At 37.8% G+C, this 16,526-nt stretch overlaps 1 protein-coding gene across 1 annotated transcript; it reads left to right on the top strand.

Annotated features, from left to right (window-relative positions):
* Positions 1-9,200: 9,200 nt before the first annotated feature.
* Positions 9,201-10,151, top strand: LOC308552542 (olfactory receptor 6C68-like; the record flags this gene model as incomplete). Its single annotated transcript, XM_081127775.1, has 1 exon — positions 9,201-10,151. One exon carries the CDS (start codon positions 9,201-9,203, stop codon positions 10,149-10,151), a length of 951 nt encoding a protein of 316 aa, XP_080983901.1.
* Between the last annotated feature and the right edge of the window lie 6,375 nt (positions 10,152-16,526).

Here is a 16,526-nt window from a genome sequence, read left to right as displayed (position 1 = left end):
AATTTTCAAAAATGGGACAGCCCATGAGCTCTTCAATTCCTAAAGAAAAAAGAAAAACATCTGAGAAGTTGTTTTACTAATTAGTAACTATTACATGTAAATTACAATACAGCAACATCTTTTGCAATACAATTTAGAAATATATTTGTGCCATGTATCTTCCAGTCCCCTAGTACACTGTCCTTATTGCTTAGTTCTATTTATCTTTTTTTTTTCTTTAAATATGTCTTTATTGATTTCAGAGAGAGGAAAGGAGAGGGAGAGAGAGAGATAGAAACATCAATGATGAGAGAATCATTGATCAGCTAGCCTGCAACCGGGGCATGTGCCCTGACCGGGAATCAAACCCCAATCGCCTAGATCCCAGGTCAAAGCTCAACCGCTGAGCTGCGCCCGGCTGGGCAGTTCTATTTTCAATGTTAATTATATTTGATTATGTTATCAGGTTCCTGTTCATTTGCTTATTTTTCAAGATACAAACAAATGTCTTTAATGTGAATTTACTAAAAGACACTAATATTGAAATCTTTATTGGTATACACATCTTCACTCTTTGAAAGTTAATACAAATAAAGGCTCAGTTTCTTAAGTCATGGAAAATATAATCATGTGGGCAAAACAAAACAAAAAAACAACAACCTATGACAATTGTCCTAATAATGTACAAATAGGATAGACATACACATATAAGGTAACAATGACTATTACAACAGTAACCTCTATAACTATATACTTTATGAACCATAATTCTGATCATGTGGTTTTTAGTGTAAAATATACATTACAGAAAAAGTGATCAATAAGAGCCCAGCTGGGCATGGCTCAGTGTTTGAGCATGGACCTATGATCCTGGTCAGGGTACATGCCGGGTGTGTGCTTGATCCCCAGAGGGGGCATGCAGGAGGCAGCCAATTAATGACTCTCTCATCATTGATGTCTCTATCTCTTTCTCCCTCTCCCTTTCTCTCTCTCTGAAATCAATATATATATAAAAGTGATCAATAAGATAAGATTCACAGCATTCCAAGGAGGTGCCTAAAATAATTGAAATGAGGATGAATATCACTGCTACCATCAAACAGCAGATAAACTGTCTTCTGTAGACGCTGTTATTAATGATGGTCATATAATACATGCATTTGCAAATAACCACATAACAATCATAGGACAGGTTTTGTTTTCCTATTTTTGCCCAGCTGGTCATTGTTGACACTCATTTGCATAGTGTTCCTGGGAGTGAAAATAAACATTAGAGAATAGTGAGGGACTCTTTTATATCATATACAAATGTGATTCCACAGGTTGTTTTTGGCTATCATTTCTGCAATAAATGTCCCATGACTCTGACTTTTCTTTCATTACTAATGGAAACAGATATATCCCTGGAGAACCCAATTAGTTTCTTGTATGAATGGTTTCCAACAGGTTGTTGTAAAATAACACCCACAAAAATCCTCAAAAGACTATCCTTGGAAGCTGAGGAAATGTGGTATTTTCATTGATGTGGCACTGACAGCATCCACTAGGGGCCATCTTACAAAGAATTGTTTATAAGCCCCTTTCAAAGAAAGAATCACTTTTAAATATTCAGGGAGAAGTGAATAACTGGAAAGCTAGAACTGTCTTGGTGCAGGATCATATAAGAATTGGGTGTATCCTAGACATAATTGAGGCTTAATCATAAAAGCCGAAAAGGTGAACAAATATACTGTGTGTTAACATTTGATAAATTAAAAAATGCAAAAATTGGTTATAGAGACAGCATTTTAAAAGACAATAAGGTATAATAATATCACAAGATATAAGGAAGTTCAAAATAATATACTGTAGGTCACATCATAAATCTGACTGGTTTCTTTTTTTTTTTTAATCCTCACCTGAAGATATTTTTTTCCATTGCTTTTCAGAGAGTGGAAGGGGGAAAGAGAAAAAGAGAGAGAAAGAAAAAGAAACATAGATGTGAGAGAGACACATTGATTGGTTGCCTCCTGTACACACCCTGACCAGGACCAGGGATCAAGCATGAAACCAAGGTAAATGCCTTGGCTGGAATCGAACTTGAGACCCTTCAGGCCTCAGGCCAATGCTCTAGCCACTGAGCCAAACCAGCTAGGACCGGTTGCCATTTTTAAGGCATTTGGGAGAATATAAACCCTTTTGTTTCATTTATTATTTCTTTATAATGTTAATCCATATTGTTATCAAAATAAAAATATATTTTAAAGTCAAACAACACAGACAAGCAAAGACACAACTAATAGCTTTTTCTAGTATGGATACATTGCATTATAACCTAATTGATTTTTAATTAAATTTCTCAGGGTGACATTGGTTAATAAAGTTATATAGGTTTCAAGTGTACAATTCTATGATACATTATCTGTATACTGCATTTTGTGCAAGTTAACATATAAAATTAATAAGCACATATATACAGGGTATCCCAAAAAATGTATACACACTTTAACAACTGATAGCTGTTAAATTAAAATGAAATGTATTTTAATAAACACTGCTTTTATAATTATTCAAAGTGTGTGCATATATTTTTGGGGGATACCCTATGTATATCTATACTGATATAGAAAATGTGAATGGTATAATGTTAATATTTACATTTTCTATGTCAATATAAATATATGTGTGTGATTATTAATTTTATATGTTAAGTTGACTAGGTCACACTACCCAGATATTGGTCAAGCATTAGTCTAGATATTACTATGAAAGTATTTTCTAGACTAGATTAACATTTAAATCAGTAAACTTTGAGTAAAGCAAATTACCTTCCATAATGTGGGTGATCCTCATTCAGTCAGTTGAAGGTCTTAAAAGACTGATATCCTCTGAGAAATTCTCATTCTCTTTCTCTCTTCTTCTCTCTCTCCCTCCCTCCCTCCCTCTCTCCATATATATAGCCCAGGGGTGTTTTTGTCTGCTTTGTTTGCTGGTGTAATATTACAACCTTGTAGATTCTCCAAGCTTGATAGAATAAATTAATGACTATGTTTTAGAATATGAAAAATGTTATAGTAGCTGGAGTATACAAAGAAAGAGACTTGAATGAGATTTGGACACATTTATTTGGCATGATATCTAAATTTCTAAGTGCACATTCCTAGCTTTTTTGTAACCCTCTCAATAACTTATTGCTGTGTAGAGGTGGTGTTTTCACTCATTATTCTCTGACACCTCTAGTTACTAAAGACAATCCTTCCCAGGGCCATCTATAGATGGTCCTTTAGACTGAGGAAAGCAAAATTATGAATTAAACTGTCCAATGGTCCTCTACTTTAGTTTAGTTGCAGGGAACTCTTTAGTACAAAGAAAGAGCTGAAGCTTTTCTAAGACAATCTATTAAGATTATCCACCCAATTACATTCATTCTAATGATTTCCGTTTCCAGATTAGGTATATATACACACTAACGCAGCTGTTGGGTGTGTGTGTGTGTGTGTGTGTGTGTGTGTGTGTGTGTGTGTGTGTGTGTGTGTGTGTATAAAAGCATACAAATGTAAAAACTTTTCTACCTACAACTAAGAATGTTTCCTATGAAAATGATTTGGAGATTCCAAGATGGCAGCAGATTAAGTGGAAGCTACACTGACACTCTTCCAGGACCAAACTGGAATTACAACTAAAATATAGAAAATCCATCCTGAATCATTGACTGAAGACTAACTGGAGACCTTCATACCAAGGTCGAAAAGTGGAAACCGCATAGAGACTGGTAGGAAGTGCAGAGGTGCCAGAGGGCTGGATGGGCTCCCGCAGGCAGCAGCTGAAAGTCTAGAGGGATATCTCAGCTGAAGGGGGTTCCTACTGAGAACTCTGGGGTCTAAACCCCAAGCTAGGCTTCCCAGAACTGAGAAATGTGCCCACATAACATCTGGCTGTGAAAAGCAGCAAGGTTTCTGCCTGACAAGGAGAGATGACTGGAAATGCAGGCACCCTATTAAAGGGCCAACACAAAATTCTGTGTGCAGCCAGTCTACTTGAGATCTGACAGAGGGAAGGCAGAGTGCACTACAGCTGTGTTGAGGAGAAGCCAGATGTGCTGGCTTTAGGGATAGAGCTAAGAGAGCAGCCATCTAGATTTCTGTACTGAATCATTCTGCCATACAGCAGAGAACATTTCTCTCAGGCAGATTTTTGCCAGCTAGGCAGCTTTTGCCTGGGGGGGAGGGGGTAAGCAATTGCCCTACCCATTGGAAAACCTCTTGCCCCACCCTGTGGAGTTTATGCCTTGCTGTGGTCTACAGCCTGAGGCTCATTAAAAGACTCAGATTAATCAGCCTGCAGGCAAAGGTGGTTCTCTGGCTGCTTTGAGTCTTTGCCTGATCTGCTTCTGGATCCAGGCCTTGAAGAAGCAAATCTTGGTGAGCATCTTGGTCCTGTCCAAATGCACTCAGCCCCAGAAAAGGGAACCAAAAGCTGTGGAGTGTTGATAGATCCAAACAGGGTACTCAAGGCCAGTCACAAACAGTGCCTCTCATTGGTCTGCACCAGAGACCCTCCAGGAGTCCTAACAGATCTACCTAATACATAGAAACAAACCCAAACAGACAATCAAAATGGGGAGACAATAAAACAAGTCCCAAAGGAAAGAACATGATGCAGATAAGCAATCTATCAGATATAGAGTTCAGAATACTGATTGTAAGGGTGCTGAGAAAACATGGAAACTATGAAGGAAATTAAGAATGACACAGCAGAAATAATACATTTGAAGGAGTAAACATCAGATTAGTGGAAGCTGAGGATCGGATCAGTGAATTAGAAGACGAGGTAGAAAAAAAAAATCACTCAATCAGAGATCCAAAAAGAAAAAACAATTAAAAAAATGGAGGACAGTTTAAGGGAGTAGTGGGACAACATGAAACAACAATATTCACCTCATAGGTGTGCCAAAAGGGGAAGAGAGTAAGCAAAGGATAGATAATCTGTTTGAAGAAATAATGGCAGAAAACTTTCTGAATCTGGTGAAGGAAAAAGTCACACATATGTGGAACCTAATGAACAAAATAAACTGATGAACAAAATAGATCCAGAGGCAGAGAAGCATGGAACAGAAAGGCGAATTTCAGAGGGAAGGCGGGGGTGGGGGAGTGGGTGGGGATAGATTAATCAAAGAACGTATATGCATATATGCATAACCCTTGAACACAGACAATTGTATGGGGAAGGCCTCGGAGGACATCTATAATATGTTCAATAATAAAGGTAATTTTTTAAAAATAACAACAAAATAATAATTTTTTAAAAAGAGAAAATGATTTGGTATATAAGCCATCATGTGTGAAAAGAGATTTACAGAAAAACTTTAGAGCAGTATTTTTTATTACAAAAAAGAAAACAGCTTAAGTTTTCAAACTGATGGTACCTATTATCAAAGCAATATTAAAATTAGTATATATATTTAGTCATTAAAATTGTTTTATTTCTCTATATGTTGATAGTTAAAGACAACCATAATATATAGGTTAAATGAAAGTAGTAAATTACAACTTTTGCAGGTTAATTTATATGCTTATGATTTGAGTCAGAAAATCTCTGACCTTACATTTATTTTTTTATTATTATTATTTTTTAATATATCTTTATTGATTTCAGAGAGAGGAGAGGAGAGGGAGAGAGAGATAGAAACATCAATGATGAGAGAGTCATTGATCGGCTGCAGCCCGCAACCCGGGCATGTGCCCTGACCGGGAATCGAACCCTGATCACCTGGATCCTAGGTCAACGCTTAACCACTGAGCCATGCCCAGCCGGGCTCTGACCTTACTTTTATAAAATAACTTAGAGTAGTTATGTGTCTTTTTTCTTTTTACCTTAATATTTTTTATAATATCCATGAGCTACTTAATTTAAAGAAAGTAGAAAAAAGTTTCCTTTGCTAGTTTTATTGCTTTAAAGAATACAGGAAACAACAAACATTTTCTCATTTGACTTATATTGTCCCAGACCATCAAAGTGTGTCTAATGCTGTTGTTATATTTCCTTGTCCTTAATGGTACTATCCCAATTGCTGCCTGTATACAATTGATTGCCAAAAGGTTATATTAATATTCCTTAGTGACTTTTAACTTGGGTCTCCAGGGACTCATTTGTTGGATGATTTTATGGGTGCTTGTTACAGATAGAATACATCAATTAATAAGCCATAATATTTAGTGCCAAATATATTCTTCTAACCAATAAGTTCATAAGATCAACTAATCCTAATCACCCTGGCATGCCTAGCCCTTCAGACTAGGCCTTCTTGTATTTTAGCTAGCAAGAGAACAAGAACATATTTTCTTGGTTTAAAATGGCAAAGACCTTCTCATAGAAGAAGCTCTGTATGGTGTACAGGGCTCTGGGCATTTCCAGGGCCTTTTCTAGCTGAATAGGATTTCCTGAGAAAACTTAGCATTCACACGTCTCCACTGGCACATTCAAGTCGTGTCTCATTATGAGCATATACAAATAAACTGTTAATTGGTGCTGTGCAATAACTTACTTCTTAAGTGGTAAGTATAAAGATGTTTACAACTTCAGTTATTTCCACTGTATGTATGTATGTGTACTGGTAGAAGGGGGGAGTTGGATGGGAAATGTTATATTTCTCTCTTTAAGCAAAGAGTTAGATTTTAAAAACCAGTATGGTGAATACTAATATTTGCCTTTGATGGGAATATTCTAAAGTCCTTTATGAGATACAGTTTTTCCCCCCAGAATTATGGCTCTAGAAATCATTACCAAGCTTTGCTGGGGAAGATGCAGAAATAAAATCTCCCACAAGCACACATAGATGCAAAAAAAAAAAAAAAAATCCAAGTGCTCACACAAACACACACAGCCAATAGCAGGCTGATATACTGACCAAGATTTTATTAATTTTTATTTTTTCAAAATTAAAATACTTTATTAAGTTAAATTCTTTTTTTAAATGTAGATAATTTTATTTTATTTTTTAAATATATCTTTATTGATTTTGGAGAGAGGAAGGGAGAAGGAAGGAGAGATAGAGCCATCAATGATGAGGGAGTCACCATTGACTGACTGCCGCCAGCACCCCCCCGACTGGGAATAGAGCCCGCAAGCCCGGCATGTACCCTGATCAGGAATCAAACTGACATCTCCTGGATCCTAGGTCGATGCTCAACCACTGAGCAACACCCAACTGGGTTTAAGTTAAATTCTTAAAACAGAATTTAGTCAATATGAATATGTTGGCGTTATTTTTTTTACTGTGAAAATCTTTCTTTTATCTGTCTCGTGTGGCAAAATAATATTTTATACAAATAAGTCACCTAGTTTACTTTCTATGCAAAGCCAATAAAAACTAGAATGAGGGAGATGCTCCAGTCCCTCCCCCAAGAGACCATTTTCTTCAGGCAGCCCCTGCTCTACTGTAACCATGTGCAACCAAAAAGCAGTGATCAAAAAAATGCTGATTTGTCAGAGGAATGTGCTACACAAGTGTTGGAGAAATATAACATAGAGAAAGATATTGTGGCCCATATTAAGAAGGAGTTTGATGTTTGCTCTTCCTGTCAGGAGCACTCCCACCCCTTTCCCTTCTCCCTCTTCTTCCCCCCAGGCAGGTTACCTTTGTCTTTCTCTCTCTTGGAATTATTAAATGTTATATATATGACTGAATTCAGGTAAAAGAGAGATGTTGATTATGGAAGATGAGATAGTTTTAAGATTTGAGCAAGGCTGAATCCAATGTCAAGAGAACTACTGAGTGGCGAATTGAGATCATGAAAAAGAGGAAAATAGGACAGACATTCTCAATGAGAGCAAGAGTCACTATCTGATGAAGGTACTAGAGATATTAGATTTCCATCAAACTTTACCTATCCTGAACCTCAATTAGTATGCCTGTGTTTTAATTAGCAATGAAAACACACTCTTTGTGAAACCAGAGCATTCAGGTAAACGTGCATCAATAAGGAGTATAATGATTAAAACCTAGATCCCAGTGTCTCTCTGTGTGGCCACTTATTATCTAGGAAACAGTGGACATATACTATACCTCTCTGTGCCCCAGATGTCCCAATTTTAAAATGGAGATAATATGCATCTGTACCTCACAGGATGTCCTAAGATTGTATGAATTATATAGGCAATATAATTAGGCCAGTGCCATGGAACATGGCAAGAGGTCTGCAGGGGTGTATTATTAGTGATACTATATTGATTTAAAGCATAGGGAGATACAAGATGGAGAGCTTCAAAAAAGCTAGTGAGGTAGAAAGCCAGACAGTATCAGGTTGAGAAATGAATGCAAAAATGTAAAAATAGAAGCAAAGGATGTAAACTTCAAGGAAATAAAAAAGGAGGAAATACAGTGTCATAGGATATTTAGCAACTTTTGTCCTGACTTTTTCTCCATAATGTGTTGTATAAATGTGTTTCAATCTGAGAGGCTAAATGAAAGTATAGTGTTTATGTTCTTCAGCACAGTTCATTCACTATACTCAACATTACCTCATAGCATGATAAAAGAGTAAAACAAAATAATCAGATTGTACTGCATAGTTATTCAAGGTGTACATATAAGAGAGGTAGTGAAGCTTAGAGACATGAAAAATTACAAATTAGGATATTTTAGAATCAAAACATGTTTTGCCCTTGTAATAATCAACTATTTAAACAGCAATCCGAAAGAAAATAAATATTTATTTCAGAGGCAATTGAAATGCTTTGTTTTAGTCCTGATTTGGAATTTATTTTAAAATTTTAACAGTTCCAACACTTTAAAACAAAGGAATGAAACTAAAGTGAACATATTTTAAATTTAGCTTATGTGTTGAAGGAAAACATTTGGAAGTATAAAAACTAGCTATAATATAGAAAATAAAAGATAAATGTAATATAATTTAAAAATGCATAACCCAGGGTAGAAGTTAAAATGCTTACTTTGTTATAAATTAATTATAGGAGATTAATAAAGGAAAAGTTAGACTGTAATTCAATAACTAAAATTTATAAAATAAATTCACTTGGCCCTAATATACAAATAGATTGGGGAGCTCATCTCAGTATAAAATAAGAAATATATTCCTCAGATCAACAAACAAAATCCATGGATGTTGGATGAGCTGAATATGAAAGAAAGTGTTAATCATTGGCTGATTTTGTCATTGAATTCTGCAGTTCAAATCTCTCTGACATTTATGTGTAGGTTTGGCAAAATCCAGAAGTCAATAATGAGAAACCGCTCAGCAATAACAACATTCATCCTTCTGGGACTGGCAGAAGATCCCCAGCTACAGGTTTTACTTTTTATTTTTCTATTTATCACCTACATTTTGAGTGTAACTGGAAATCTAACCATCATTACCCTAACTTTGGTGGATTCTCACCTTAAAACTCCCATGTATTTTTTCCTCCAAAATTTCTCTTTCTTAGAAATCTCATTTACAACTGCATGTATTCCAAGATTTCTTTACAGTATATCAAGTGGAGACAGAACAATTACCTATAATGCATGTATCATTCAATTATTTTTCATAGATCTCTTTGGGGTTACAGAATTTTTTCTTTTGGCTGCCATGTCATATGATCGCTATATGGCCATCTGCAAACCCTTGCATTATATGATGATCATGAGCAACAAAGTGTGCAAGACAATAATTATCTGCTGTTGGATGGGAGCACTTGTGATTATCCTCCCACCACTTAGCTTAGGTGTTCATCTGGAATTCTGTGATTCTAATGTCATTGATCATTTTGCCTGTGATGCAGCTCCTATGCTGAAGATCTCATGCTCAGACACGTGGTTAGTTGAGCAGATGGTTATGGCCTGTGCTGCACTGACCTTCATCACAACTCTTCTTTGTGTAGTTCTCTCCTACACGTATATCATAAGGACAATTCTAAAATTCCCTTCTGTTCAACAAAGGAAAAAAGCCTTTTCTACCTGTTCTTCCCACATGGTTGTGGTTTCCCTCACCTATGGCAGCTGCATATTCATCTATGTTAAACCATCTGCGAAAGAAGAAGCAAGCACGAATAAGGCTGTGTCCGTGCATATTTCCTCCATATCGCCAATGCTGAACCCTTTCATATATGCTCTGAGGAATAAGCAAGTTAAACAAGGCTTTAATGATGCACTCAAAAACATTGCCATTTCCCTTAAGAAAGTAAAATGTACCTAAGCTGATATACTAACTCAAAAAATGCACATCTACTTTACATTTTTCAGAAAGCTGATAACAATATTGTAATTTCTTAGCCTATAGAGTAATCAGGCTGTTGATCTCCTAGCCATTTAATCTTTAATTTTTCCTTCAATTCACTTAATGAAGAGCCAATTATTGTGCATTGCTTAATGATGGACAAAATATGTCACTTTCAATCCTTTACCCAGAACTGATCGTGATTAAGTCACTCCTTTTCTTCTTTTTTAGATGATTTTCCCAGATAATTTTATAATATTGGTGTGGAAAAGTCATTCCTAAGCAAGACAAAAATTCCTTCCTGTGTTAAAAAGAAATTGACAGCTTTAACTAACAAATTTTAAAATACATGTAACAAAATTTAAAAATTTAAAGACAATCATTAAAAAGGGAATATAGCTAAAAGAATAGTTTCATGACATGGTTAACATGAAAGACTTAATAACATACATATGTAGGAAGCACCTATGAATCAAACACATTACAATTTAATATAAACACCAGGATAATAGTTAGATATTTAATTCACTAAAAAGTAAATGAAATTATCTATAACAATAGGTAAGGATATTTAAAAAATACACCAAAGAGCAAAAGATTGAACATTCTTTTCAAAGACACATGAAATATTCACCAAGGCAACCCATATGCTGAAACATGAAACAAATCTCAAGAAGTTTAAAAGAATCAAAATAGTAAAAAATATGTCTCCTGTGAACTGCCATCTTCTATTAAGATCAATTTTTTAAAATCTGGAAAATCTCCAATGTTGAGAAATTAAGTAACATACTTTGACCTGGAGACAAGTCATGAGACAATAAAGAAACCACAACAGTGCTCACTTCAGCAGTACATATACTAAAATTGAAATGAAACAGAGATTAGCATGGCCCCTGCGCAAGGATGACACACAAATTTGTGAAGCGTTCCATATTTTTAACATTTTGAAAATTTACATGGAACCAGAAAAGACCCCAAATAGCTGCAGCCATCTTGAGAAAGAAGAACAGAGTGGGAGGGATCACTTTGCCAGACATCAAACTGTACTACAAAGCCATTGTAATCAAAACGGCCTGGTATTAGTACAACAACAGACATATAGATCAATGGAACAGAATAGAGACCCCAGAAATAGGCCCACGCCATTATGGTCAGTTAATATTTGACAAAGGAGACAAGAGCATACAATGGAGTAAAGACAGTCTCTTCAATAAGTGGTGCTGGGAAAATTGGACAGATACATGCAAAAAAATGAAACTAGATCACCAACTTTCACCATACACAAAAATAAACTCAAAATGGATAAAAGACCTAAATGTAAGTCATGAAACCATAAAAATCCTAGAAGAAAACAAAGGCAGTAAAGTCACAGACATCCCATGTAGTGGAATTTTCACTGATATATCTCCTAGGGCAAGAGAAACAAAAGAAAAATAAACATATGGGACTACATCAAACTAAAAAGCTTCTGCACAGCAAAACAGCCTCAAAATACAAAGGAACCCCATGGTCTGGGAAAATGTATTTGCCAGGGATGTATCTGATAAGGGGCTAATTTCCAAAGTGTACAAAGAACTCATACTACTCAGCAAGAGGAAGACAAATAATCCAATTAAGAAATGGGCAAAGGACCTGAATAGACACTTGTCCAACAAGGACATACAGATGGCCAAGAGACATATGAGAAAATGCTCTACATGGCTAATCATCAGAGAGATGCAAATTAAAACCACAATGAGGTATCACTTCACACCTGTCAGAATGGCTCCATCAACAAGTCAACAAATGACTTGTGCTGGCAAGGATGTGGAGAAGGGGGAGCCCTAGAAGGGGCAGCCATTATGGAAAACAGTATGGAGGTTCCTGAAAAAATTAAAAGTGGAGCTGCCTTTTGACCCAGTGATCCCACTTTTAAGAATATATCCTAAGAATTCCAAAACACTAATCAGAAAGAATATATGCACCCCTATGTTCATAGCAGCACAATGTACAATCGCTAAGATCTGGAAACAGCCCAAGTGCCCATCAGTAGATGAGTGGATAAAAAAAGCTGTGGGACATTTACACCATGGAATACCATGCAGCTGTAAAGAAGGTTCTTGTACCCTTTGGGACAGTATGGATGGACCTGGAGAAAATTATGCTAAGTGAAATAAGCCAGGCAGAGAAAAACAAACATCACATGATCTCACTTATATGTGGAATCTAGAGAACTTAATAAACTGATGAACAGAATAGATTCGATGACATGGAAGCATAGATCAGACTGATGAATGTCAGAGGCCTGGATGAGAGTGAGTGGGTGGAGGGGGAGAGATTAACCAAAGAATTTATATGCATATATGCACAACCCAAGGACACGGACAATGGTGGGAAGAGGGACTGGGGAGGAGGATGGGATGGGTGGAATGGGTCATTGGGGAGAAAAAGGGACATCTGTAATATTTTAAACAAAAATAAAATAAAAATAAACAAACAAAAAAGTCCAAAAACAAAAAGAAAGAAAGAAACTACAACAATAGAGAAAATATTAATAACGAAGGATGGAAATAAAGATGATAAAAAAATAAATCAATTAAACAGAAATCCAACAAGCAATAGAAAAAAATCAGTGAAATGTAAAGAAAAATTTTAAAAGATTAATAAAATTGATAAACTTTTCCTTAGAAAGATCAAGAAATAAAGAATTAAAACACAAATTATCAATTGTGCCAGTTAAATTATTGCCTCTCAGTTTTAAATTTAACTTTTAATCTGTTATAATAAATAAATGAATTCCTTATAATCATATCTTTATTTTCAGGGAGAAAGATACTAAGATACTTAGCAACATAAGATTCTAAGCTTGCTCAGTAGAGGGCACTAGGGAAATAGAAGAAAAAGGGGATTTTCTTGCTATGTTGGTTTGCAAACTGCTCCCCCCCCCCCCCACACACACACATACCCTGAGGGCTAGCAGAGAACAAAGAAAGAGGCAGGCCACTCCAGATTGGTGGGTGTCGGTTTAAATAAGCAAGGAATCTACACACAAGGTTTGTCTAGGGTAGCAGCAAAACAAGTAGATCGCTCACCTGCCCTCCAGAATCTTAAAAGTTTATATAAGAGGCCTTAAGTGAGTTTAGTCATGTGCACAGTCCAGACTATTCAGCAACACCCTCAAGTCTGTGTTCTTGATAAAGCTCATACTGTGGGTACTGTGGACAGAATGCACATTCCAAGGACAGGGTATGGGGGGGGAGCCTCTCTCTGATTGCTGAGGTCCAGCTTGCAGGTCAACCGGTTGCCACATCCTCTCTATGACCTCCTCCAACACGTTAGTACTGGCAACTGCAGTCTTTCAGAGGTGTGAGTGTGAGGACATCTACCTCAGTTATTCACCAGGTACACATAGCCTTCAGCAGCCTTGTAGTCCTAGTCTGGCTGGTGATAACTATTTACATCCTTCCTGAAATGGAGGAGTCCTCCCACCAGCAGTACCCCTACTACCTCTGCACACCCTCAAGTTCACCCACTGGCTGTGACTAGCCAGTGCCCTAGCGTCTCCTTTTCACCTTGCACAGGACTGAAGACTATTTTGGGCCCAAGAAAACCCCTGAACTTCTCTGCTATTCAGTAGATTGCAGCTACATCTTCTGCAATGAGATCTGAACCCTTCTTGGAGAGTCAGTCTGCCTTCAAACTTGTCCCTCCTTGTTAAATTTTTCCTAAGTCTTAGGGTATCTTGTAGAATTCTCTTATAGCACATTGTTATTTATTTATTGTAGATTAATAATTCATTACATTATACTTTCCCTGTTTCAATCACTATGTGGTTTCTGTTTCCTGATTGAATCCAAATGGATACACCAATATAAAGAATGTAGGATAGACTATCAATATGCTCCTCTAGTATTAACACATTACTAAGGGACAATTATGAACAATGTTAAATCAATATATTTGACAACTTACATGAAATGGAAAAGTTATTTGAAAGATACAGATTATAAACCTAACAAGAAAAAAAGTAGAAAATCTGCATACCTTCCTTACATACCTTCTTTGCTTTTATAGAAAGTGAATTAATATCTAAAAATTTTTTCACAGAGAAAACTCCAAACTCATGTTGCCTCACTGGTGAACAGTGTCAAAGGGATGAATACTCAAAATTATGCAAATTATTTAAGAACACGTGAGGAGAGAACACTTTCTCACACATTTATGAAATCAGCATAAATCCAACACAATACTTTGCCTGATACTACCAGGCACAGAAATTACAAGAATAAAAGTACAGAACATCCCTCATAATCATAGATGGAAATTATCCTTAACAATATGCTAGCAAAGCTTACAGATCAACAATAAGAATAACCAACTAAAACTGGTTCAGGAAATACATGAGACACTTCATAAAGGTAGAAATATGAATAGCCAACAGTGCATGGAAAGACTCTCAATATCGTTCATCAGTCATCACGAAAATTCAAATTATAACCAAAACAAGTCACACACCCACTCAAAAGGTTACAATTGTAATATAGGCTGACGATGTAAGTCATGACAAAGAGGGGGAGCAACTGGAAGTACCATCTGTTGCTGGTGGACATGTAACATGATACAGCCACTTGGGAAAATATTCTGGCAGCTTCATATAAAGTTAATCATATTTATCATATGTCTTAGCAATTGCTCTCCTAGTTATTTACCTAAAAAATGAAAATACATATTGAAAAGGAAAATGATGCACATGAATGTTTGTAGCAGTTTATTCATATAGCTCAAAACTGTAAACATCCTGAATGTCCATCAAAAAATGAATGGGGAAACATATTTTGGTACATTCACATAATGGAAAAGTACTCAACTACAAAAAGGAGTAACTGCTAGAACAAATAAAATAGAGAATTTCAAAAACAGTATGCTGAGTAAAAGATTTCAGACATAAAATAATATGTGCTGTATTCCATACATTTAAAATTCTACAAAAAGAAAAACAAATTTATAGACAGAAAGTAAGTCAGTGACTGAAGGAGATCAGAGAGAGCAGTATTGCCTCCAAAGCATCATGAGGGGATGTTTTGAGATAACAAAGATATTATACATCTTGTGGTATGGTGATTATTTGGGTGGATATATTTTTCAAATTTTAGTGTGTATTAATTATACCTCAGAAATGTTAATTTAAAAAGCAGAGGAAAGGAAACAAGATGGCGGCGTAGGTAAAAGCTGCACCCGCCGCCTCCCGCAACCACATCAAAATTACAACTAAAATACAGAACAACCATCACCCAGAGCCTCCTGAAATCTGGCTGAACAGAAGCCCTACAACCAGGGAGCTGAAGGAGCATCGAGACCCGGAGGAGGGGCGGAGACCTGGGCGGATCGGGGCTGAATCCTGGAGACTTGGCCTGGGGCCCACACCCAATATCACGGTTTAAACCCTGGAGGGAATCTCGGCGGTAGGAGTTTCCCGGAGGAGTGAGGGGTCCTAGCCCCACAGCAGGCCCCCAGCCCAGGGCTCCAGGGCCGGGAAGAGACGTCCCCACAACTCCAGGCTGTGAAACCAGCAGGGACTGTCACTGAGGGGCTGAGGGTTGCGGAGGCTGCGAGAGCCCCAGCAGCTCCTCTTACAGGGCCCGGCACGGACTCAGACGTGTTCCCCCCGAGCCCAGCGCCAGGCCTGAAAGGACCCGGGACACTCGGGGAGGAACTAACCTGCCTGAAATCCGGGTGAGAGCTGGAGGGGCCGCTTTCTTCCAGGCAGAAGAGCTGGCAGAGGCCATGGCTCCTTTGGCGAGTCCTCCCCGCACACAGCCGCTGAGGCAGGCGCCATGTTTGAGTCGCCAGCACCTGACTCGCACCATTGGACCCGCCCCATGATTCCCGGAGGCCCCGCCCCTCCCCACCTGCAGCTCATCCAGGCCATTTCCAGGGCCTTTTCTGTGCAAGTGGCCTCTCGAGCCTCATGCTTAGGACTTTCCTAAAATCACTCAAACAAGCAGCAGCGGGCCCCATACAGCTTGATAAGCGGCCCCAGGCCTGGCACTAGCGGCAGCCTGCATTGGCTCATAGCTTGGCCTCTCCTGGACACCTCCAAGCCCAGCACAAGTAGCAGCCATCTACCGTTTGCTGTGTAGCTCATGCTGGGTGGCCCTGGGCAAGGCACTGGCACAGGCTGACTTTGCACCTCACCGGAGGCCTCAGAGACAGTGCGCCTGGTGATCAGACTCGACCACACTGAATTACAACCCTACCACATCCATGAGTGACACACTCAAGGGGAACACTTGGTGAACACCAAAGCTCCAATGAAGTAAATCCTGCTCCACAGGGGTGTCTCCAGCACAGAAGCTCTCTGGCTATAGTTGCAGC

Source organism: Miniopterus schreibersii (assembly GCF_964146895.1).
Source record: "Miniopterus schreibersii genome assembly, chromosome: 2".
In the NCBI taxonomy this organism is placed as follows: domain Eukaryota; kingdom Metazoa; phylum Chordata; class Mammalia; order Chiroptera; family Miniopteridae; genus Miniopterus; species Miniopterus schreibersii.
This window is presented reverse-complemented; position numbering and strand designations above follow the sequence as displayed.